The following is a 27,413-nucleotide window of genomic DNA, read 5'->3' on the forward strand; positions in this document are numbered from 1 at the left end:
CTTTAATATAGCATTTTTATTTCTAAATAATTTTTATTTATTTATTTTCTATTCAAGTAATGAGACTTTCAGGGGAAAATGTGTTAAATCTCAATGGTCATAAAATAAGTTTGATTTCTTTATATGCAAAATATTGTAGTGACCCACAAGGAAGTCTGAAAGAGACATTCACCAGGGACTGTACCTTTAAGGAAGGGGAGGTAAAATGATGACGAGTTCCGGTTTTGACGCGATGTTTTGGTTTTGATATCACTCGCTGTACTGTGATAAAAAATATTGAAGTGGATAGTAAAGTTGACTCGACGCATCTCCGTCTCTTGTCTCCTCACTTACTGCACTCCACATTTGGTGACCCCGACGCGAGTTGAACACGGCTGAATTATGTCTCACAACGACGGTGGTGAAAACGCTGCGGCCGCGGCGCCGGCCGCTGCTAGCGGCGCGGTTAATGTCGGCGCTATCTACGCGGCCACCATCAAATTACCGGACTTTTGGCAGCACAATCCACGGCCGTGGTTTCAGCACATCGAGGCACAGTTCCAGCTGAGAGGAATAACACAGGACGTTACAAAGTATTTCCACGTGGTAGCGGCCTTAGATGCCTCGACGACGGCCAGGGCTATGGCGCTGTTAGAGGCTCCTCCAGCTGACGGCAAGTACGACGCACTTAAAACGTTCCTGTTGAGCCTCTTTGAACTGTCAGAACTGGAGAAGGCAGACCACCTGCTGTCCCTGAACGGCCTGGGCGACAGCAAGCCGTCCGAGTTAATGGAGAGGATGCTGGCGGTGCTGGGCGCGGCGGATCCCTCATTCCTTTTCGCCCACATATTCCTGCGGCAGCTTCCAGCACCCGTGCGCACCGCACTGGCTAGTTCCCCCCTCCCTTCCTCCAGAGACTACCGAGCACTGGCTGTGGAGGCAGACAGGATTTTCCTCGCCAACCGACAGCAGTTTGTCCATGCACTGCTGCCCACCCAGCGCACGTCTGTTCCACCTTCGGAGGACGACCCAGACACTGCAGCTGCTGTGACGGCCCGCCGACAGCGTGAGGACGGGTGGTGTTATTACCATTCCAGGTTTGGGGCCAAGGCCAAGCAGTGTCGTCAGCCTTGCAGTTTTGGAGCCCAGGGAAAAGCCAGGGCCGGCGCTCATTAGCAGCTATGGGCGCTGGCCGTGACTGCAAGCTGTTGTTCATCACCGACACCTTGTCCGGCCGGCGGCTGCTGGTCGATTCTGGGGCTCAGCGCAGCATCCTGCCAGCGCAGCCTGTGGACACCATGGCTGGCGGGCACGGCCCCCCGATGGACGCCGCTAACGGCACGCCCATTCGTACCTATGGCACGAGGCATGTGGAAGTGTGTTTCGGCGGGCGGCGGTTCGGCTGGGATTTCGTCATGGCTGCTGTGTCTACGTCGCTCCTGGGGGCGGATTTTCTCTGCGCTTATAGGCTGTTGGTGGATGTTACAAACTGCCGCCTGATCGACGCCCTCTCTTTTGCTTCGTACCCCTGCACGCTGGGAGGGACAGGGGCGCTTTGTCTGTCAAACACGCTGGCCAACGGGGACCTGTATCAACGCCTACTTGCTGAGTTCCCTGACATCACCACGCCCACGTTTTCATCGGCGGTGGCTAAGCATGGCGTGGAGCACTACATCACCACGGTGGGCCCCCCAGTCTACGCACGAGCCCGGCGCCTCGACTCTGCCAAGCTCGCTATCGCCAGGGAGGAGTTCGCCACCATGGAGCACCTCGGTATCGTGCGCCGCTCCAACAGCCCGTGGGCTTCACCCCTGCACATGGTGACCAAGGCTGATGGCGGATGGCGTCCCTGTGGAGATTTCCGTCGCCTGAACGACGCCACCACACCCGACCGGTACCCAGTGCCGCACATCCAGGACTTCTCCGCCCACCTAGCCGGCGCCACCATTTTCTCAAAGGTGGACCTGGTGCGCGGTTACCACCAGGTGCCTGTCCACCCGCAGGATATCCCCAAAACAGCAGTCATCACACCCTTTGGCCTTTTCGAATTCCTACGGATGCCTTTCGGCCTCAAGGGGGCAGCGCAGACGTTTCAGCGTCTCATGGACTCGGTGCTGCGAGATATGCCGTTCATGTTTGTTTACTTGGACGACATTCTCGTGGCCAGCGCGTCCGTAGACGACCACCGGACGCATCTCCGGCAGCTGTTCGGCCGGCTCAGTGAGCATGGCCTCATCATCAACCCGGCCAAGTGCGAGTTTGGCCGGTCATCCATCACCTTCCTCGGCCACCACGTCACCCCACAGGGGGCAGTCCCCCTCCCTGCCAAGGTGGAGGCCGTCGCCAGTTTTCCACGCCCACGCACTGTGAAGTCTCTGCAGGAGTTCCTGGGCATGGTGAACTTCTACAACCGTTTCCTCCCCCATGCGGCCCAGCTCATGCGTCCATTGTATTACGCCTTGCGGGGTAGGAGACCGGCGGACGTGTTGGATTGGTCCCCAGAGATGACGGATGCGTTTGATGCTGCCAAAACTGCGCTGGCCAACGCTGCTCTGCTGGCGCACCCGTCTCCGACCGCCCCAGTTGCTCTTACTACGGACGCCTCTGATTACGCCGTGGGGGCTGTGTGTGAGCAGTGGGTGAGCGGAGCCTGGCAGCCGCTGGCCTTTTTCAGCAGGAAGCTCCGGGACAATGAGAGGAAGTACAGCGCCTTCGACAGGGAGCTCCTGGGTCTTTTCCTCGCCACACGTCATTTCCGTTTCCTGTTGGAGGGTCGGCGGTTCACGGCTTTCGTCGACCACAAGCCGCTGACGTTTGCTATGGCCAAGTCTACGGAGCCATGGTCTGGTCGACAGCAGCGTCAGCTCTCGGCCATCTCAGAGTTTACCACTGACATTCAGCACGTGGCTGGCAAGGACAATTTCGTCGCCGACTGCCTCTCCCGGGCGGTCGCTGGTTCCGTCCACTTGGGCCTCGACTATGCGGCTATGGCTGCGGATCAAATGGCGGACTCTGAGGTGCAAGCCTACAGGACGGCCCCCACGGCACTGCTCATGGAAGATGTGATGTTTGACACGGCCAACGCTACACTCCTCTGCGACGTCTCCACTGGGCAACCTCGCCCCATGGTACCTGCTGCCTGGAGGCATAAAGTTTTTGATGCCATCCATGGTCTTTCCCACCCGGGGGCGAAGGCCTCTACCAAGCTGGTGGGGGCCAAGTTCGTCTGGCCGGGCCTGCGGAGGGACGTCAGGGCCTGGGCTGCGGCCTGTGTGGCGTGCCAGCGCGCAAAGGTGACTCGTCATACCAAGGCTCCTTTGGCACCCTTCAAAGTGCCAGAGAGACGTTTTGATCATGTGAATGTGGACCTGGTGGGCCCACTTCCCCCCTCCCGTGGTTACACCTACCTCCTCACCATGGTGGACAGGACCACCAGGTGGCCAGAAGTAGTTCCCCTGTCCTCCACTACATCAGCGGAAGTGGCCCGGGCGTTCATTATGGCTTGGGTGGCCCGTTTCGGCACACCGTCCGACCTCTCTTCGGACCGGGGTCCGCAGTTTACATCGGAGCTCTGGTCTGCGGTCGCCGAGGTCCTTGGGGTGAAGGTCCATCGTACCACAGCCTATAACCCACAGAGCAACGGATTGTGCGAGCGGTTTCATCGTGACATGAAGGCCGCGCTCAGGGCCAGCCTTACGGGCAGCGACTGGGCTGACCGCCTTCCATGGGTTATGCTTGGCCTTCGCTCCGCCCCCAAGGAAGATCTTCAGGCCTCATCGGCCGAGCTGGTGTATGGCCAGCCTCTGCGTGTCCCGGGGGAGTTTCTTCCAGATGCCACGGCCCCGTGGTCAGTTGCCTCACATCGGGCTGCGTCTCGGGACATTGCAGACGCCTTTGTTCCTATTCCAACGTCTCACCATGGCCTTCCCCGGTCCTACGTGCCCAAGGATTTACCATCGGCCAAGTATGTTTTCATCCGCCACGATGGCCATCGGACACCGCTGCAGCCCCCATACGATGGGCCCTTCCGCGTCCTGGTGGGGGGGTCTAAGAACTTTGTTGTGGATATGGGGGGCAGGCCTGAGCGGGTGGCTATTGACCGTCTCAAGCCTGCTCATATGGATATTGGCGAACCGCTTCAGCTGGCCCTTCCCCCGCGGCGAGGGCGCCCACCTGCGGCAACCTTGCCCCCTGCGGCAACCTCGCCCCCTGCCCCTGCCCCGCCCCTTGCCCTTGGCCCCTCTGCTGTTAGGCGCAGCCGGTATGGCCGCCCAGTCCGCCCCCCTGTACGTTAACTTTGTTGGAGGGACTGTTATGTGCTGGACTGTTCTGTTTTGCATTAGTGCATAGTGTCACATGTTCTATTTGGGGTACATGTTCGGCCTGGCCCTGTTATTATGGGTGAATTCTGGGGGGGCCTGTGTAGTGACCCACAAGGAAGTCTGAAAGAGACATTCACCAGGGACTGTACCTTTAAGGAAGGGGAGGTAAAATGATGACGAGTTCCGGTTTTGACGCGATGTTTTGGTTTTGATATCACTCGCTGTACTGTGATAAAAAATATTGAAGTGGATAGTAAAGTTGACTCGACGCATCTCCGTCTCTTGTCTCCTCACTTACTGCACTCCACAATATAATATCTTTTAGGTGTGAAATGTGACCCAGCAGACACACGCGTGTATCTCCTGGTGTGTGTGTGTGTGTGCGTGTGTGTGTGTGTGTGTGTGTGTAGAGGGTGAGGCCTCTGACATGATGCCTTTACATAAGCACAACGACTCTTAAAACTGCACAAGCTGAAATATTAATGTTCTCACAGCAGGGCGTGTCTGTGTGAAGAGACGTGTGCATGTTCTGCTGTTCACTCACACACACACACACACACACACACACACACACACACACACACACACACACACACACACACACACGTCTGCCTTCTGTGAGAGCCTGTAACCTTCCCATAATTCTCTGAAAACGGAAAAGCATCATGATTTAAACACCGTCCGGAGCGCTTGAGCTGGATCTGAGCTGCCTTTATTTCATGTCATTGCTGCAAATGGTGTTCGGGAATGTTTGGGAAGCAGAATTAATGTAGACAGTTTGTGTGACACCGTTTTCCACTGTCAACCTCCATTATTATCAGCAAATAGAGCAGAGCCTAAAGAAAAAATCCTTCAAGGAAACGCTCACACAGTTTAGCCTCCGAGAACCGTGCATCCCAATATACCCAGAACAAAGATATCACTGGTTGGGTAACGGGCGCTGAAAGGTCAGCGTCCCAATTAACCCGACTGGCAGCGTTAAACCAGCGGTTCGGGCCTGATCCGAGCAGGGTGACAGGACATTTAAATGCTCATTATACTGGGCTGAAAGAGCTCAAGAGTTCAGCCACAAAACACCATCGGAGGAGTCCAACTCATTAACGGCCCGAAGCGCCAATGTGTCCAAGAAAACTTTTCCTATTGCGTAATAATAGTGCACTCTAACATCATGATACATAATCAAGCAACTTGATTTGAGTTCAGTGCTATTAATTAGAAAGTGCACTGCTTCTGATGGTTATCGAATTTGAGGTACTTCTGCCAATATAATCAGGGAATTGCCTCCCATCCACTGCAGTGACATTAAAGCGGTGGTAAATGCCCTTTTCACAAGATGTAAAATAAATATCTGATGTCCCCAGAGTGTGTGTGTGAAGTTTTAGCACAAAATACCCCACAGATATTTGTATATAGCATGTTAAAGTTGTAATTTTTTGAGGGTTTGCAAAAACGCACCGTTTTGTGCCTGGCCCTTTAAATGCAAATGAGCTGCAGCTCCCAGCACAGGGGGCGGAGCTTCAAGAGCTCGCGTGTGTTAGCAGCTGCGATTACCTCGCACACACACACTAAAATGACAGAAACTGTTCTGTCTTTAATGTTAAAATGGAGTCAGACAAAGATGGAGAGACTCAAGAAGAAGTGACGACATGTAGAAGCAACAGGACGTCTCTGTATGGTTAGTTGATGAATTTATGTTGCTGATGTGGAGTTAACTATCTTCAATTAGCATATTCTGTCATGATAATCTATAAATCGCTCGTATAGGAACTGTCGTGAGATGCACACAGAGTGACTTTCTATTGCATGTGAAAAGATGCTAAAGTTTGAGCTGACTCACAAATGTGCTCGACAACAACTCTTCCTCTTCTCAACATGGACTGCGTGTTCAGGGGGCGGGGCTTATGTAAAATTTAGGGTTGGTGATGTCACTAACCCGGAGGAATGTCGTGTAGTTCCTACCAACCGTTTGTTGTAGTCCTTTTCTTTAAAAGCAAATATCTCCCTTTGCTTTGAGTGTTGTTACTTTGCAGATGTTGTTTATGATCAAACACAACATTACACACTAACTACAGTTAGAAAAGGGAAATCATAATCAACCCCCCCTTTAATACAGGAATCTTTCATATTAGGAACTTTTTATTTTTTTAAAAGCTGTGTAAACACAGATTGTAGCCTATATATTTACTCCAGAAACTAACTCTACAACATGTAGATCAGTGATAGACTGATCTATCCTCTTAACCTTTACGCTGAGGAGAAAACCCAACGCGACTCTGAGGAGACCGAGAGAAACATGATTATGTATTTCTGCTCAGCAACACTGGACATCAACCACACGGCATACGCTAATAAATCTTCATAACTGTCTACTTTCCCTGTATAACAGTCTATCAATCTAATAGAGTATTAGCAGATCGTAAACTAAAGGCTGATTTATACTTCTGCGTTTATGTCTGCGTTGCTCTGCAGTTACACCGCCGAAACGCTAGTTGGCGGGGCGGGTTTTAATGTTCCACTGTGTATAGATTCTTCGTGGCTGTTTTGATTTGGCTACCTCAAGCAATGGCGACTGAAAGAGAGCGGATCATGTTGGAGCTGGAGCTTATCGAGTTGGAAAAACAGTCAATTGTAGTGAAATTTCTGAATTTACAGAACTTATGAATTTAAAAATGGCGGGCGGTGCAGAAGAACACGCCGGAAACGCGTAGGAGGAAACGCAATGCTACCAAGCCGACCAATCACAGATCTTGCGGTCTGCGTCGTCGCGACGTGTAGTTAAATTTTTGAGGAGGTGCGCATCAGGGTACGGCGAAGGGTACGGCGTATGGTACACGTCTATGCGTATGCTACGCCGTACCTACTGCGCGCACCCGACGCAGAAGTATAAATTGGCCTTAATGAACACGGAGATTGCGAGCGCTCAGCGCAGTCAAAATAAAAGTCACAACAAACAGTGTGGCTTACGTCACTTCACAGTTCCTACTGGCGGTGCGAATGCAACAGGAAAACGTTCCTAAGGGAAGCATTAATATCATGCTCAGTCTCAGACGTCACGCCCACGGACCGCTGGCTGAACGTCTGATGCATATTGCACACCTTTCTGGAAACACTTCAGGAGTTTCGAAGTTGCGATCTGATTGGTTGAATTCTACAGGATGTCCGGGAGACGTGTGTGTGTCGCGTTCTTTATCGGTCCGCCTGGAAACAAATGCCGTGACGCCAAAACCCCTCGTGGAAGAAGAAAGCTGTTGTGTTTACAACCGTGACAATAGCCTCGTTTCCATAACAGATTTGCGCAAATATTTAGAGATATTTTCAAAATGCAGATAAAAAACGATTGCGAAATTACGGCGTTTCCATGAACCGATGTTATCCGACTGAAACATAATTTGTCTTTCTCTCGCGATAAGTCATTACAATAATTATGCCAACAGATGTTGGTAGGTTTACATACATCCAAGCCATCGCACTGGCTATTATTATAAATTGAAGGAGACGTAGGCGTGTTATCCAAGCATTAATGGTAAGGAAAATTCCGTGAGCGGCACATATGAGGTGTTTCTCCCTAAAATCTGCTTTGTGGTTTAGAATATAGTATTCCCGTAAGTCTTTTATGAGTTTAATGAGTTTTGTCTTTTATGATGCGTATGATCTGTCTCGTCTTCTGTCCAAACACACCGCGTCATCGACGTCAGGTGACTATAAATGCGCAAAAACTGTTTCCTTTGCAGTTTTGCGAAATATTCCTTTTCCGAATTGCCTGAAAAACCACCTCATGCGAGCGTAAAAACGTTTTAGCAATTTTTTAGGGAGTTTTTGCTAAATTGTCGTGTTTTCATTGGGCGTATTTTCAATTCGCAATTTCAATATGCGCAATTCGAAGGGTAATGTAAACGCGGCTACTGAGCGCTTACCAGGATCAACTAAACGCTGGATTTTCAAAGGATTAAATGTGAAGTTCGCAGCTCCATTGTAGCAGTAAACTTGCACAACGTTCTTGATTGAATCATTTATTAGATGCACGCCAGTCGCCAGTCTATTATATTAGAGACATAAAATTTATATTGTCATGCCCCTAAACATGACGCAGAACAATTGAACTGTGATTGGTTGCGTTACATGTCATTCAAACATCCTTGGCCAATAAAAGCTTTCCTGTAGCTCAAACAGTAGAGCGTTGGCACTTTCAATGCCAAGGTCATGGGTTCGATTCCCAGGGAAAGCAAGAACTGCTAAGAATGTAAACGTGTACCTTGAAATGCAATGCAAGTCGCTTTGGATAAAAGCGTCTGCCAAATGCATAAATGTAAATGTAAAAAAATGGAACTACCTGGTGCAAATACCCCTAATGTTTTGAGTTCCTGATGCAGAGTGCATGTATCTGTGCATTACCTGCGAGGGATGGAGGTAAGGTTCAGGTGATGCCAGGTTGGTTTGCATGGACAGACTCTTTTCTAGAAGCGCCTGAGGAAATGCCAGTCTGTCCAGGGTGGCCCGTTTCCAGTGGCTTTCCTGCTGCGCCAGCGCCTCGTCTTCGCTGAACGCCCGAACCACCGGCCCAGGCAGCGGCAGGGGCGTCGCCCCGTCACTTTCATACCCGTCTTTCCCTCCCTGATCCGAGGACACGCCCCCTCGCTGATGTAACATCTGCTGAGCCTCCCATGCCAACCGGGCCTGAGTGATCATCGCCCCGAGACCCAATCCCATGCCGTCCCCCTCTCCTCCCGGCAAAGACGGCTTCCGGTTCTTACGTTTTCTGTTGCCACCATTGAGGTCGTGACTGTGCTGTAGCGTAAAAGAGCCACCGTAAGAAAATCCCGCCGATAGGCTATTTGAACTGGTCCCGTAGCTCATCAAACGTTCAGTCGTGCGAAATCGAGGGGAGGAGCCAGATTGCTCAACATAAACTAGTTGTTTTACATATTCCCGCCCAGCGGCGCTATACTCCCGTCCACTAGAGTTATAATCCCGCCCACTTGAGCTATAATCCCGCCCACTTGCGCTGTAGTCCCGCCCACTTGAGCTGTAGTCCCGCCCACTTGAGCTATAGTCCCGATCGCCTTGGTTCGGCGTCTTCTCGGGCGTTGAGCTGCGCTGTCTCGTCAACACAAGTTGACCGTAAGGAGACGGGCTTTGCTTGGGCGAGTGATAAAGACCTGGTTTTCGTGCCGGAGATCTATCAGAACCAAAAAAGGCGGGGTCGCAGTGCATGTCAGTGGGTGGCTCCTCATAAATAGGCGGGGACTGGTAATCCGAGGGCGGTTCCTCGTATAAAGGAGGCTCGTACGCATAGCGTGGGGATGACGGCTGGGAATCGCCCGAGCATCGGCGTTGAGTGCCACTTAACTCCGCCCTCTTCATGAATGGAGACTGCGATGTGGGCCGGTCCTGCAGGGAAAGGGGCGGGGCTTCGGGGTCCGATGGGGCGGTGCTGGACGAGAGTCTGGATCGTGGGGAAGAACTGGAGTATCCGTTTCCCTGCGTCAGAAAACTGGGTTCCCGGTCCGACACCTTGATGAGCATCCTCTCTCTGGTGCCAGTGCCCCATCGAAACCTGAACAGAGAACACAAGACTGTTTTTAATATTGATTACAGTGGTTATCATGAAAGTAAAGTCAAATAAAATATATTAAAATATATATTTTTTATTAATATACATATTTATTCTAAATATGATTAGATATGATTTAGATTATACATCTAAATTCTGTCTATTTATTTTTATATATATTATTTTATCTTTTAAATCTTTATATTTTTATTTTATTTTACTTTAATTTCATGATATATCCCCTTTAATAAACTGTTATTTATTTATTATTATTATTAAAGGGAAAAGAAAAATAAGACTATTTTATAATAAATTCGATTTTCTTTACTATTTATATTTATTATTTTAATAAAAATAAATGTTCTTCTTATTTTATTTTACAATACGGACCCTATTAAAAAGTAAATCAAATCTTATTTACTATTAAACAGAAAAGAGAAAATAAGACTAATAATGAATAAGAATGTCTTTACTATTTATCAAAGGGGTCAAAATAAAATATGAACATTTATTTGGAATAAAATAAGCTTATTTTGCTCTGTAGACATTCTCCTAATCTTCAAAACTCACTTTCCAGTCCTAAGATGTTTCGTTTATTTTATTTATTAAGCACTTTTACACAACTGACCATTGAACAAAGTGCTGTACAATATATAAAACACATAAAGACAACCCTAAAACCACACTTAAAAAAACAGCTAAATAAACCCGTCAGTTTTAATACACAAACAACTTCTATACCCCATGTTAAAGATTTCTCGCTCTGAAATGATCACAAAACATTTTATTTCTCAAATACGATGAATTTCCAAGTGAAACAAGTTATTCAATGAGAAAAAAAAAGTATATTCCATGAACAAAATTATACAAAGTGTCTCTATTTAACAAGAGGGATTGATGATATGTGACCCTCGACCACAAACCCTACAAAATAGCCAACTATACATTGTATGGGTCAAAATTATAAATTTTTCTTTTATGCCAAAAATCATTAGGATATTAAGATCATGTTCCATGAAGATATTTAGTAAATGTCCTACCGTAAATATATAAAACATGTATTTTTGTGAGTGAATGCAGCACAATCGTGAACATAAATGCACAACTTTAAAGGAGATTTTCTCAATGTTTACATTTTTTTGCTCCTCAGATTCCAGATTTTCAATAGTTGTGTCTCGACCAAATATTGTCCTATCCTAACAAACCACACATCAATGGAGAGATTATTTATTCAGCTATCATATGGTTTATAAATCTCAATTTAAAAAAAATACTGTGACTTGGTTTTGTGGTCCAGGGTCACGTATCAGCTGAAAGAAAGTTGTTTCAATATTTTAATGAGAATGTTAGGCTTGTTCAAATTACTAACACTAACGAGCAGTAATAAAAGTGATGTTTGACTTCAGATCAAGCACCACTAAAAATCTCAGTCCTTCAAAGGCCATTTTTAAAGATCTAAATCTAAGAGGTCTGTGAGTTTAAAGCGCACAGAAAAGGCCTCAGAGCGTTAAAGAAAAAAAAGTGTGTAAAATCAATTCAGCACTTGGCCACGACGGGCCGATGAAGGCTCCCCATGACCAGACTGGATTACACAGCCAAGTGTGTGTGTGTGTGTGTGTGTGTGTGTGTGCGTCCTTTAGCAGCCGGATTAAAACTCCGAACACAAGAAACTTATCTCTCACTCAGTCTCTCTCCCAAGCAAGAGACCCACTACAAAGTGAGCAGTGTTTTCCTTTGGATATTAATTATTCATGGATATCCGACCTTCAAATCAATTTACACATTCTATGGCTCTCTCTTCTTTCATTCCCTCGGCCTCCTCCTCCTCCTCCTCTGTCATACAAAATCATTTCACGACCCTCCCTTTCCCGTCCCGCGTTCCTCATGGGATGAAACTATTTAAGTGCGACACTGTTTGAATAATAAATCTTAAAGCATAACAGCTGTGTCTTTCAATATTACCTTTTAATTCATTCTTCTTCGTTTTTTTTCATGTGCATGCAAATTCATAAACATCTCTCACTATTAAGCATCCAGCCATCCGGCATAAGCGTGCAAATGCTGAGTGCAACACCGACCGCCCACTTCTCTTGCTTTCCGGAAAGAATTCAGCAGTGAAATGCAAAATCACACTGTGTTTGTGGCTTTCACAGAAGCATATTTCATTGTATAAGAACCTCAGAGCATAGTTCGAATTACAGGGGGTACTGGTGGGTACTATACCCCCCAATGAAGACCCAGTACCTCCCAAAAGAACCGAAATATCAGTTTTGGGGGGGTCAGACAATTTTTCTGATATTGTGAAAAAATATAATTACAGTTACAATACATGTCAACACCTATTTTCACTGTAGGAACATTTTAATGTAAAGCGATTTCATTTCAGACACCCCTATTGTGGACCGTACCATTTTTAACCACCGTGGCTAGAAGCAACGGAGATAGAGAACGACTTCAACTTCTCAAGCAAGTGTCAACGTTGAATGACAAAACGCTAGGGAAATTCCTCCAGTAGGGATTGTCTGGACTGAACCAACTCATAGCCCTGTTGTCCGGGCAGGTACCGGTATAGGAAAGAGAGAATTTGTTTCTGTTTATACAGTATATGAGAGGGTTGGGTCTTACCTCCAGGTCTTATGAAATCTAAAAATAAACCAAATCATTATTTCATGAAATTTTCTTGTAAAGGTATGACTTTTACTAGTAATTAGAATGGTATTTCAGTGCACTTAACTTCTAACTTTTGGGAGTTGATCAGAACAGTTCTCTTTTGGATATATAATAACAATGAGATATTCTGTAGCCTACTGATTATCAGTTAGTTGCATGTTTAGACCTTGTATGTGTGTTGCACAACACATGTTGCACTTGGCGATTGATATGGTAGTGGACCATGATGGTCATAGAAGAAGTGAAAGCTCACGATGCATCTGGTCTGAAAGGTTCCCCGGTCAAAAGCCTTGGTGAGCATAAGAGACTTCTTTCGGAAACATTTAAAAATTGTAATTTTTCTAATTTTTTTGACCAGGAGTGTATGTTATTGCTTTCTCTAGTAAGTGGGATTTTCAGACTGTTGTGCTCTACTCAACATAAAGAAAATCAACATATTGTATAGTAGGGATGCACGATATATGATATATTCATTTTTAACGTTATCGGCCTGATAGGACAATTTGACCGATATATTAAAGCCGATAAATATTGTATTATTTCCTTCAGCTAAAACGCTTTAAATGCGACTGATCAACATGATGGTTTTGAATTGCTTGAAATATGATTGGAATCACTTCAAAAAGGAAAATTCACATCTGTAGTTCGGTTCATTTGGTCCGGACCAAGGGAGAAAAATTATACTTTGTAGCATTTTTCAGGCGTTTTGGTTCCTTTTCACACCACACTGATTGCTCTGGTCCGAATCAGTTTATGAAACGAACCAAAATGCAGTCACGTGACAACATCCACATCACTCGTTGGCCAGATGGGTCTTGAACGTATTTTCATAACTGCACTTTGATTGTCAGAATTAACGTGCGGGGAAAAAAAAAAAACAGAACTGACGGAAGTAAACAAAGAGGAGGAAAATCCGGCAGACAACACGCCGGTTTTTACTGTGGAGAAATGACTTTGTGGGCTGATTGTATCCCTGGTCATAGTTTATTATATTAGTTTGTCTACACCACTTTAGGCAAACAATAACATTTGAGAATGAAGCGAGAATGCGGCTTGAAAATAATTTAAATAAATAATGCACGCAGCGAGTCACTTCAGAAGGAGGCAACGCGTGCATTAATTTTGCTAAACATTGACATAATGCACAGCGCGGCTGACTACGGCAGCTGGTTTAGTCCAAAAATACGCAGTTATTTGGCAGTTGGGTCTGTTCGAGGTCGGATCACGTTCTCACCACAAACGAACCGCTCCAGAGTTCGTTTGAAAGCGTACCGAGACCACCTCTCCGAGGAGGTCTCGGTACGCTTGTTTGGTCCGCTTTTGGTGCGCACCCGAGTGCGATTGCTGCATTCTCACCTGCCCAAACGAACCGCACCAATTCGGAAAACGAACTCTAGTGCGATTCAACCGAACTAAACAAGGCAGGTGTGAAAGCACCCTTAACGCAAAATTTGTCATATATAGACTACATCAAATTATAATAACACATTATATAAGTGTGTTTGGGACATGGCCTTTAATGATGAGACTTTTGTTTTCGTAATCAGGCTTTCAAAATTATAGATTTAGATTTATCTGCACAATATATTGGTTGTCGGCTTTCAAATATAACGAATGATCGGTTATCGGTATCAGCCAAAATGTTAATATCGGTGGATCTCTAGTGTACAGAGAATACATACTATATACTGCAAAAACAGCATTCATTGTATTGTGCACATATATTGAAGTTGAGACAGGAAGCTATTTATTTCTGGTCCAGTCAAGCTATCAAAACCACTTACAGCGATGATCTAACGAAACAAATAAAATCAAGAATTGAGAGCGTCTGAAGACTGGCTGTAATGCACAATTAGACAGGGACGTGGAAACTAGCTCACATGCTCAAGCTAAGAGAGATCTGACTTCCTCCGATGACGTCTGGGTCTCAGCGATGGCCAGGGGGAAATTAAAAGGGATTCTGGGATGTTTTCACAGTTCCTCCAGGACTCGACAGTGTGAGCGTTTCACTCGCATTTGCTCCAAATATATTTCAATATTGATAGATAGATAGTGTTTCTGAACTCCTGAAACGCCTCCATTGTAGTCTTGAGTTTCTCCCGGGAACGAACACGTCACAATATTCCTCATTGAAATAATTAATACGCAGAATAAAGGGGCGGGGCCTGGTTGAGTTAGTTAGTAGTGTGTTAAACTGGCGGTTATGGTAAGGGGTGGGACATTTCCCAAACACACTCGAAGCACTCGACCAATCACAACACATTGCTCCACCCGACCAATCAGAGCAACAATGGAGAATATGAGGAAAATAATCAACATTCAAGCATGAAAAACACATTTTAACTTCAAGTTTTTTTTTTTTTTAAGCGGTGCTATAATACCCTTTTCACAAGATGTAAAATAAGTCTCTGATGTCCCCAGAGTGTGTGTGTGAAGTTTTAGCTCAAAATACCCCACAGATATTTTTATATAGCATGTTAAAATCATCACTTTTTGAGGGTGAGCAAAAACACACCGTTTTCGCGTGTGTCCCTTTAAATGCAAATGAGCTGCTGCTCCCGGCACAGGGGGCAGAGCTTCACAAGCTTCTGTCCTTCTACCTCACACACACACACACACACACACCCACACACACACATGCACTGAAATATATATATATTTTTTGCCTTTTATGTTCAAACTGGAGTCAGACAAAGATGGAGAGACTCAAGAAGAAGAGACAACATGTAGAAGAACAGGACATTTCTGAATGGTTAGTTGATAAATTTATGAAGCTTATGTGTAGTTATCTTCTAGTTCTTGATTAGCATATTCTGTCATGATAATCTATATTTCGTGTTCTGGGGGCGGGGTTTATGTAAATGTTAGGGTTGGTGATGTCACTAACCCGGGAGGAATGTCGTGTAGTTCCTACCAGCCGTTTGTTGTAGTCCTTAAAAAACAAATATTAAGCAAAAAAGTGATTTCTTTAAAAGAAAATGTCTTCCTTTGCTTTGAACTTTGAGCGTTGTAACTTTGCAGATGTTGTTTATGATCAAACAGCAACATTACACACTAACTACAGTTAGAAAAGTGAAATCATAATCAACCACCCCTTTAATGCGCTCCTAAATGTTTCATCTCACCTCTCTCTCCGGAGTATCCGAAAGCTCGTGTAAAGGATGGACCGTCTTCTGAACAGGGCGGAGGAGCAGCAGCTCATTTGCATTTAAAGGGACACGCGCGGAAACGGCAACTTTGTCAAGCTATAATAAATGATCTGGGCGGTATTTTGAACTGAAATTTCACAAACACACTCTGGGGACACCATAGATTTATATTACATCTTGTGAAAGGGGGGTATAATATGTCACCTTTGAAAATAATGAACATTCAAACATGAAAAACTACGCTTCAAAGCTTCGGACTCACCTCTCTCCCTCCTCGGCGGTGGACGTCTTCTCCTCGTGCTCCTGTGATGACGTGGTGCTGACGGCGCTGCGGGCCGGGCTGCTGTCGGCGCTGGTCGTGGTCGCGGGCGGAGCCATGTTGGTGTTCTGCTTCAGCGTCTGAAGCTTAGCGAGCGGGATGATGTCACAGCTTTGTGGGCGGTGCCAAACGGTGCACTGGGTAGAGGCGTTATAGTAGTAGAACCGGGACGTTTTGGAGTCGAAAAGCTCCCACCACTGGTCCTGTCCACTGCGCTTGATCCGCACGCCCGGCGGGGCGTCCCAAACACACTCGCCCGTGAGCAGGTTAGCGTACATGCGCTCCCGGGTGCGCGGCTCGATGATTTCCACCCATTCCAACCTAAACACACACACAGAAACATGAATTATACATCAATTATAATGAATGAATGGATGGCATTAATAATAAAAACAATTCCAGTCATATTTTTACCACAAAACCAAAGAGGATATATATATATTAGGGCTGTCAAAAGATTAATCGCGATTAATCACATCCAAAATAAAAGTTTGTGTTTACATAATATATGTGTGTGTACTGTGTATAATTATTTATATATATAAAAACACACACAATCATGTATATATTTAAGAAAAATTGGTTATATTTATATATAAAATATTTATATATAATATAAATTATATAAATGTATATACAGTATATAAATGCAATTATTCCTTAAATATATACATGAATGTGTGTGTATTTATACATAATAAAAAAAATTTTGCTACGTGAACAGTAATATTTAAATACAATGTGTTACAGTGTTTAAATTTTAATTGTTATTACAAAACATCCTAACTGTTGTTTATGCATACTCTTTCATTCAAAAATATATAAATAAATCTTTATGCAAAATTATTTTAAAAAAATATACAGCACCTACAGAAAGAGAAAGCCATGATGTCAGAGAGAGTCATACAGGATTACAGTCATATAGAGTCATCATGATTTATCATACGAGTCACGAATCTCGTTCAGGAGGGAGTGTGTGTGTGTGTGTGTGTGTGTGTGTGTGTGTGTGTGTGTGTGTGTGTGTGTGTGTGTGTAGCTGGTAGCGATGTTAGTCTGTTTGTACGGTGTGTGATATACAGCATAGGCAGCAAAGTACCACAACTGGCAGAAAGATGCTTGTTTCACAAGATCACTTATTCTGTTTACATGGTTCATAATTTATTAGTCTGAATAAAAAATGAAATAAAATCTCAAAATTAAAATGTAAAAACTAAAACTATTTTTACATGTTCAACAACTGAAACAAAAAAATTTCCTCCCTCCAGCCTTTGTTTTCTGTGTGTGTGTGTGTGTGTGTGTGTGTGTGTGTGTGTGTGTGTGTGTGTGTGTGTGTGTGTGTGTGTGTGTGTGTGTGTGTGTGTGTGTGTGTGTGTGTGTGATAATCAGCCCCGATAATCCCATAGTAAATTTCTTCTGATCCTATAATCAAATCTAATCTGCCCTAATCCAGGATAACCTGATCGTTCAAATCCTGCTGAAAGCATTTTTGGGAAGCTGGTCAGAGGGGATTCTGGGTAATTTGATCTGTCTGGATCTTCCATCTGAATGTGCTGAAGCATATGATCAGGTTCCACTCCTCAGGATTTCAATATGTTCACCTAATGGATCTTCACAAAACTGTGTTATTCAGGAGGAGCTTCGGTGTCTTCATAAGAGAAGTGCTCGAGACTCAATTTATCCGGAGATCACGGTTACGTTCGGCTGTTGGGGTGGGGATGCAGTTCTAGATTTACTCTACAGTGACTGATGAAACCAAAAGGCACCAGTGATGGGGAAAGTTACTTTTAAAAGTATACATAATAACTAATTGCGATACTTGGTTACTTTTTATGGAAAGTCATGTGTTATATTTCACCTGGGCTGGGCTTGCTTGTTTATTTTGAATAAAATAAAGTTCTATTTTTGGCTAATGTAAATGCCATTTCACATCAAAAATTAAATGAGCAAAAGTAAATAACACCGTGTCCTATAACTACACGCGACGTGACGCGCGATAAAAGCAATCAGAGTTTTTGTCCTAGCCAGCCGCGACGGCGACACGTGACGATTCTTGTTTAGAAACGGTTTCTATTTTTCTGCGCCGTCGCTGGAACAACAAACACAAAGTGTGGCACTGATAATCTCAGGCACTGTTTATGTGCTTTATTTAATGTTAAAAGCGTGTCCTGTGACTTTGAATATAATTTAGTGCTCCAGCTTTGTAGCTGTAGAAGCATCAGTGGATAATTCACCTCAGATCTTGAAATTAAACAACTGGAAACAAGAACGTTCAAACTGTGAACAAACAAGTGTATTCTTTGACAAAGATTGTTTTAGTAACTCAGTAGCCTATGTATTTGAATAATGTTTAAATGGTGTAATATTTGTGAATTTGATTATGTACTTATCCATTTTCTTGCGAGTGCCGTCAAGATTACTCACTGGTGCCGTGCCGTGAACTCGCCGCGAGACTCCGCCCACACGCTGTTCTGATTGGCTGTGGGTTTTGATTGATTTTGATGCATCTCGCGCGTTGCGCCGCGTCTAGTGTGGACAAAGAAATTATTTGTCGCTGGAATCTTATCGCATTGCGTCTGGTTAGGACCAAGGGGGTAATCCATCTGCCAGAAACTGAAACTTCCCCGGGGCGCCGCCATTGGCTAGCGGACCCCCACCTGCTGTTAGCATTCCATTGACTCCCATTGATTTTGGCGTCACTTTGACAGCGAATAACTTTACATCTGAGGCGTTTAAAGACTCCATTTGTCCATTATTTATTTCTAAAGAAACACGACAATGTATAAAAGGCTCCATTACCTTGTATCTTACGTTATGGCCCCGTAGAAGCAGTTTTTGTAAAAATAAGCTAACGATTGCGTCATAACCACTCGACTCTCTGTCGCACAGTCGAGAAATTACCGTATAGACCGGCGGAGAAGCTCGCAAGCAATCGGGGGACGTGGAGGCATAAAGTCCGATAAAGTGAAGGGAGAAGCCCATAGAGTGATAAAGTTGCTCCTGCTGCTAGCCAATGGCGGCGCCCGGGGAAGCTTCGGTTTCCGGCGGATGGATTACCCCCTTGGTTGAACCTGGGGTCGCTGTGTCCAGTTTAAATACTTTATGGTTAGGACACGGTGTAAAGCTGAAGGAAATGTATATTCACTCCTGTACAGTAGAGGGCGCCGCACACAAACCTTTGTGGATCACAGAAGAATAGGACGCAGGAGAAGCAAGATCAACTCTTACTTCAGCAATAAAAACAACAAAATGAAACACAAATGTGATGTTTATCTGAAGTCATTTTTGCTGATCAGTAGCCTATGGCTAAATAGATCATCGAAGGCCAGCAGCAAAGACATTGGTTAATAAAGTGAAGTTAAATACATAAAGTATATTTGTGTTATATAACATTACTGCTTGTTCTGAGTTTGCATTTCACTGTTTTAATTCATTTTGAGGGATATTGAATCTGTTTTTTGTGCCAGTGAGATGAGTAATGCTCACATTTAGTCTAGAACTATAATAATAACCCTCATGTTTCCACACAACGCCTCTGCATTTACTCATGATTTCTCTCAACAGGAGAACAGGAGAGCTGTCAGTCAGTACATGGGGAAACTTGCTTTACTTATTTGAATCAGATATTTCGTTGTAAATTTAAAAGTAATTTTAGTTAGTTATTTAAAAAAGAAATATGATTATGTAGCCTAACTCGCATTACTTGAAACACAGATACATGTTTTAACAGTATATTTAGTTCAGTTATCATCCCAGAAATACATACATAAGCTTGGATTATTAAGATCTTCTACCTTTTTTAAAAAGAAATTAATTATTTTATTCAGCAAAGATGTGTTCAATTGATGTAAAGAAATGTATAATGTTAAAAAAGATACAAATAAATGCTGAACTTTCTATTCATCAAATAATTCTGAAAAATAAAATGAATCACTGTTTCCACAAAAATGTTTTAAACATTGCTAATAATCAGAAATGTTTCTTGAGCATCAAATCATAATATTATACTGATTTCTGAAGGATCATGTGATCTTATGATGCTAATGATGCTGAAAATTCAGCTTTGATCACAGGAATAAATTACATTTTGCATTATATTCACATAGAAAATAGTTATTTTAAATGGTAATAATATTTCACTGTATTTTTACTGTATTTTTGATCAAATAAATGCAGCCTTGGTGAGCAGAAGAGACTTATTTCAACACAAACAATCTTAAAAATAGTATTTGCATTTTGAATACATTTTTTGTGTTGAAGTTTTCTAATGTCTGACAGTTCAATTAAATAATCAAGAAAGAGATGTTGAACATGATCTCATTCATCAGTGGAAATTTAAAGCACATTGCATTATGGGAATTAACATTTATTTTTTCTTGTTTTAAGCATTAACTCACTTTGCTTCTAATGTATCTTGATTTAAGAAGAGAAAAACACTGAGGAAGACGTTTTTGCCGTGCAGCCAGGAGTTTATTGAAAGGTAACATTAGTGATTGTTTAGACCCTCTCAGCGTAATGGTTTGATGATTGTGATCTCACGGGTGGAGTCGAGCAGATGCACTGCTATTGATTGAAGGCTTTCTGCTGCAGTGCCGTTAACAACCGCAATTACTGAGCGCTTTACAAGACGCCCTTTACAAGGTGCCACTCATCATGCAGTGGGGTTCAAGGCTGTCAATCAAACACACCGCTGTCATTCACCGAGCGGTCGAGGCGACCACAAAAAACAGCAAGAGCCAGTGTATATAATGCAGAACTACAACTCAGACAAATAACACACAATTATTAAGATCAGAACTGTGCCGTATGGTTACACTTATTTCAACAAAGCATGAAAATCCTGTTTTGTGTTCTCAAAAATGACTCGAACACTTTGTCCTTCAGTTCTGCCTCAGTATTTTTGTCTTGTTTTTCAGTCGAAGAAGTCTAAACTCAACATACATTTTTGGAGACATCAACATATATGTGAGATATTGAGTCTTGTTGCCTGAACAAATTGATCAAAATTAAGTGAGTTTAAGTACACACAAAAATCTGCAGATGGGGTCAGAAAAATAAACTGAATCCAAAGACAAAAGCTTCATTGGAAAAAATATTTTTAGCATAAAGTCACTTAATTTTAATAAAAATTTTCATTAAACAAGACTGAATATTAGAGATGCACCGATACTAAATTTCTCTGCCGATACCGATTATTCAGAATGTTATCTGATTTCTGCAAAATATATAAAGGGAACCCTCTCATTTGTACACTATATATTAGAGGTTACAATTAACAACAGAGATATTTCCATTAAACTGCTATTTATTTTCAGATAGGCCAATAATAATTACACTCAAATATAAACTGAAATGTTTGTTTACAACCCAGCTGTACATAAGGTAGTTTGAACACTTTTAACACTTGTCTTCATGGCAAATTCATTCAAATACATATATAATTAACCGTAAATAAGCTCCTCTCTAGTGTGAACTGTTTCTGAGGTAAATGCAACGTTAAGTGACATCGTTCACTAATAATATTTAGTATAGGGAAAAACTCATAGGGTCAAATAGAGCATACTTTTAAAATCACAATTTTTTTTTTTTACTTTAACATTAACTTGGCCTAAAATCAACACGAGATACATTTTCTTCACATAGTATGACACGTTTTTCCGCACACTTTAAATTGACAGAATATAATCGGCCCTGATCATCGGCTATTTTTAAACAATAGTGAAAATAATGGGCCGATATCTGTGTATCTCTACTTAATATCTTAAAGGGGTGGTATACGTCTTTGATGTCCCCAGAGTGTGTGTGTGAAGTTTTAGCTCAAAATACCCCACAGATATTTTTTTATAGCATGTTAAATTTGTCACTTTTTGAGGGTGAGCAAAAACGCACCGTTTTGTGTCTGTCCCTTTAAATGCAAATGAGCTGCTGCTCCCGGCACAGGGGGCGGAGCTTCAATAGCTCATGACACACATGCACTGAACATTTAAAAAAACTTTTAGCCTTTTATGTTCAAACCGGAGTCAGACAATGAATTTATGAAGCTTATGTCTATCTTAGTCATTGATTAGCATATTCTGTCTTGATAATCTATAAATCGTGTTCCGGGGGCGGGGTTTATGTAAATGTGGGGTTGGTGACGTCAATAACCCGGGAAGGTCAAAGTTCAAAGACCATCTTCTCATCAGTCTATTAACCTCTCCAGCTGCTTTCCATCTATTTTCCTTTCTACGATGTAAGAAATTATAGTCTGCCCCGATCCAACTTCCACTCCAATATATACATTTATATCAAAATGTTCCTTCACTTAAAAGAGCTTAACTATCATATAGAGACAATTACATCCAATCTCAGTAATATGTAAATATCACAGAGGGCAACCAACCACCATTTTGATTACAGGGACTTCAAATAGCTTCTTGACACCTTAAACATTTGACCGTTCTGTTTCAACACAAGATCAAAGATGTGATCACTTCAGATAGATTGTATCATCTAAACCTTTTGCTGTTCTGATTTCATTTACATTAAGAGTTGACCATTTGGGTTGATCAAATCCTGAACAAATGGTAATCAATTGTAGAATGGGAATGGGACACAGAGAATCTTCTCAGACAAGGGGGAGTCTCAACTTCATTAACATACAGACCACAGCTGTCACAATAAGAGCAACTTACTTTACATTAAGAGTTGTAAACTGTATTATGATAAAAGGTTTGAGATTTGGATGTTCTGGGTTCATTCTGACGCCGGTGAACCCAAGGTGCTTTTGTGTACCTTGCCACTACTTTGCTGGAATAAACTTCATTTTTGAGATCTTCGACGTCCACATCATTTTTTCTTACAACGACCTGCCCTTTACCTCTCTCTCACCGATTCTATAGAGATATCCTCATCTGTCCTTCATCCTGCAGATAAACCAGAGCACAGGGATTTAACGTGACGAAAACGCTCCACAAATGACAATGAGAGTTCATCTGATACGGAGAACGAGTAAAACACGGACTTGTGACTTCAGGCTTCTACAGAATCATAACTTAAGAGCCTTGGGGCAAACCTTGAAAGGTTTATTATACGGTATAGATAAAAATTAAATGTGTAGGAGATACAAGGGATGTTTACTTCTCTGCGACACGACTTTTGTTCTTTACAGAAAAAAAAAAGAGAGAGAGAGAGAGAGAGAGAGAGAGAGAGAGAGAGAGATCCTCAGTGAAGTGAGACGGATGCTAGTATTAGACCCATAATTCTCCATGTTCTTCACTAACACGCGTCACCTTGGCCGCAAACCTCATTTTAAAGACTGCACACTGTTATTAATGGTGTTCGCTCGAGTACAGCTCATACTCATGGTTATGGATATGAACTGACTGCTCACACTAAGCATTAAATGCTTGTGCTACAGACCTGAATGATATTCGTGAGCAACCGTCTAGCAACCACCTAATAATGCCATAGAAACCCCCTAGAAATCCCTACTAACTGCATAGCAACACCCTAGCAACAATCTAGAATATCCTAGAAACCATACAACAATGTTGTAGCAAACACACAGTAATCCTTATTAACCACCTGGCAAAGCCTTAGCATCCATCCCAGAATATCCTAGTAACAACATAGCAACATCCAAGCAACCACCCAAAATACCCCAGGAACTGCATAGCAGCACCCTAGCAACCACCAATAATTCCCTAGTAACGTTAAAGCAACATCCAATCACCCACCCAGAAATCCCTACCATCTGTATAGAAACATCTTAGTAAACACATAGCAACACCCTAGCAACCACCCAGAATATCCTAGAAACCATACAGCAACATTGTAGCAACCACCCAGTAATCCCTAGTAAACACATAGCAACACCCTAGCAACCACCCAGAATATCATAGAAACCATACAGCAACATTGTAGCAACCACCCAGTAATCCCTAGTAAACACATAGCAACACCCTAGCAACCACCCAGAATATACTAGAAACCATACAGCAACATTGTAGCAACCACCCAGTAATCCCTAGTAAACACATAGCAACACCATAGAAACCCCCCAGAATATCCTAGAAACCATACAGCAACATTGTAGCAACTACCCAGTAATCCCTAGTAAACATAGCAACACCCTAGAAACCACCCAGAATATCATAGAAACCATACAGAAACATTGTAGCAACCACCCAGTAATCCCTAGTAAACGCATAGCAACACCCTAGAAACCACCCAGAATATCCTAGAAACCATACAGAAACATTGTAGCAACCACCCAGTAATCCCTAGTAAACACATAGCAACACCCTAGCAACCACCCAGAATATTCTAGAAACCATACAGAAACATTGTAGCAAACACCAAATAATCCCTAATAAACACATAGCAACACCCTAGCAACCACCCAGAATATCCTAGAAACCATACAGCAACATTGGAGCAACTACCCAGTAATCCCTAGTAAACACATAGCAACACCCTAACAACCACCCAGAATATCCTAGAAACCATACAGAAACATTGTAGCAACCACCAAATAATCCCTAATAAACACATAGCAACACCCTAGCAACCACCCAGAATATCCTAGAAACCATACAGCAACATTGTAGCAACTACCCAGTAATCCCTAGTAAACACATAGCAACACCCTAGCAACCACCCAGAATATACTAGGAAGTGCCGCATAGCAATGGCCAGAACTCATATTTTCTTTGGAAAATGTTGTTTTTCTGATATGTTGTGACGTCACTATCGGTAACGGTTTACATGAAGTAAACAACACCCACGAGACAGTTTCTCTGCAAAAGCACAATTTAGATGTAACTTTGCAATGCAAATGACAAACATTTTCCCTGAATAATTCATCCGAGTGCTTTAGCAAAACTCCAAGCTGCACATTTCTGCGTTGAGCACGATGGTGTCTCTGTGAAGGTGTTTTCCATTCATGTTCCGCCAAAGGTGAAAAAGACGGGATGAAAGAGAAGCGGATAACAGAGGAAGAGAGTGATGAGTCAATCAGGCCTGTCGCCGTAAAAGTCAATTAGTAGAACGGACACTGACATCTAATTTCAAACAGAATTAATGGAGCGATCTCGGTCCCCAACTCATGAAGCAAAATCTATTTATAGATCAAGATCATAGAGAATCCAGTGGGGTCAGAGCCCAACTTATGAGACATTCTGCACATCTGTGACCCTGGACCACAAAACCAGTCACACGGGTCAATTTTTTTAAATTGAGATTTATACATCATCTGAAAGCTGAATAAATAATCTCTCCATTGATGTGTGGTTTGTTAGGATAGGACAATATTTGGTCGAGACACAACTATTGAAAATCTGGAATCTGAGGAGCAAAAAAATCTAAACATTGAGAAAATCTCCTTTAAAGTTGTGCATTTATGTTCACGATTGTGCTGCATTCACTCACAAAAATACATGTTTTATATATTTACGGTAGGACATTTACTGAATATCTTCATGGAACATGATCTTAATATCCTCATGATTTTTGGCATAAAAGAAAAATGGCTCCAGACTGGGTTTGGGATCCAGAGTCACAAATAAGTCACAAAATATGGGCAAAAATATATAAAAAAGAAAAAAGAAAGAAAGGAGGTGCTAATAAATGTTGTGTAGAATTAAAAATTTTCACCCAAGAATAAACAGCAAGTATATATAACGCATTGAATTTTGATATTTTTGAAACTGAAAAAATAATAATCCAATAATCTTTGTTTTAACAACTCTAAAAAAAATAGTTTTTTTTACAGTGTAGTTTATGCATATTGATAAACTTGCAAATTAAAGAAAAAAAATATATATAAACAATAACTTTTGGTATAGACGTGTATTTAATTGAATTTAATTCAATGTATAGCTTTTAATTCAAGTATTATTACTATCTTGTGCATGTATTATTTATGCATTAAAATATTTGCATTAAAGACTGAAATATTATTTTCTTGTAAAATGTAATCCAGTAATCTTTGTTTTAACGAGTCTGAAAAAATATTTTTTACAGTGTAGTTTGTGCTTATTGATAAAATTATATAGTCTCTAAATTAAAGGGAAAAAAACAACATAAAACAATAGACAGCTGTATTTAGTTTAATTCACTTAATTTTATAACCTTTAATTTAATTATTATTATGAAAAATTATTGTTTATGCATATTGATAAACTTGCAAATTATGAAAAAAAAACTTTGCTATAGACGTATAACGCGTATTTAATTTAATTAATTTTATAACTTTTAATTAAATTATTATTATTACTATAATCTTATGCATGTTTAAAAATATGTTTAAAATAAATAAATGTTTCTCACTTAAAAAAGCGCATTAACAAGGTCAAAATGAGAATTGTGTTATTGTGGACGGTTTTTCTCAGCTCTTCCACAGACATCTGACGCCTCGACCTATGATCATCATTTATCCTAATATATTATTTATAATAATAATAAAACTACATCTACTCGCTCCTCAGATTCATCAGATATGTGTCGCAGAAGCTCTGCATTCATCCTGACCTTCACACACACACACACACGGAGAAACCTGTGTGTGAGACTGCAGTGATATGTGCACCACAACTGTAATGTGTGTGTGTGTGTGTGTATATTTAGGTATATATGTACTGTATATACTGTACATGTGTGATATGTACTGTATATGTGTGTGTGTGTGTGTGTGTGTGTGTATTTAGGTATATATGTACTGTATACTGTATATGTGTGTGTGTGTATATGTACTGTAAATGTGTGTATCTGGTAAAACAAGGGTTAATAAAGTGCACAAGCAGTCAATAATTATCTGAAAATACAGACAGGGACTTATGTCACTTCTGGGTTTGTTATGCAATAATGACTGTCTGACTGTATGTATGTGCATATAATATTTAATATTATTATCAGGATCAGCCAGAAGTTGTGTCAGAATTTGTCACTGGATTTCGCTCCTTTTCTATCGTCACATCTTTTTTGAATTTTGAGCAAATTAAAAAACACAAAATGTCACAATAACAAAATAATTTGACAGACGAGGTTATTAAAATTACTCTGTTATGATAGATTGATTATAAAGTATACTTCTATACTATATACAGTGCTGTGTATAAGTGAACACACCCATGCTGAAGTTGCCTAATAAGAGGAATAAAAGATCGTCTTTTGGATGAGGATTAATTAAAATGAATACACAAATGAGGAAAAATCCAACCTTTACGGACACCAAATTTCTTTGTGAATGAATAATGTATCGTAAATAAACAAATGTTCTTCCTTCAAACACAGGGTGCATAAGTAAGTACACCCCTGTGTTAAATCCCCATAGAGACAGCAGATTTATATCCCTAGAGATCGGCATGGGGAACTTTCCATAAGAGCATCTCTCAATGCAAATTAAACCAGTTATTAGATAACTGAGATAAAACATGCCGATCTCT

The 27,413-nt window shown here is 42.2% G+C and overlaps 1 protein-coding gene across 2 annotated transcripts in view; it reads right to left on the reverse strand.

The window, feature by feature from the left end:
• The window catches only part of arhgap39 (Rho GTPase activating protein 39), a 77,905-nt gene that overhangs the window by 23,644 nt on the left and 26,848 nt on the right, over positions 1–27,413 (reverse strand). The window contains exons 1-3 of one of the 2 annotated variants that reach the window (XM_079639532.1): positions 18,374–18,438; positions 15,934–16,311; positions 8,694–9,855 (exon numbers count right to left, since the gene is read on the reverse strand). In XM_079639532.1, coding sequence (XP_079495658.1) covers positions 8,694–9,855; positions 15,934–16,311; positions 18,374–18,381 — 1,548 coding nt within the window. In that variant the 5' untranslated portion in view covers positions 18,382–18,438. Of the gene's footprint in view, positions 1–8,693; positions 9,856–15,933; positions 16,312–18,373; positions 18,439–27,413 lie in introns of those variants that run through there. The other variant, XM_079639531.1, reaches the window with a different exon arrangement.

Source organism: Phoxinus phoxinus, assembly GCF_949152265.1.
Source record: "Phoxinus phoxinus genome assembly, chromosome: 16".
Lineage (NCBI taxonomy): Eukaryota > Metazoa > Chordata > Actinopteri > Cypriniformes > Leuciscidae > Phoxinus > Phoxinus phoxinus.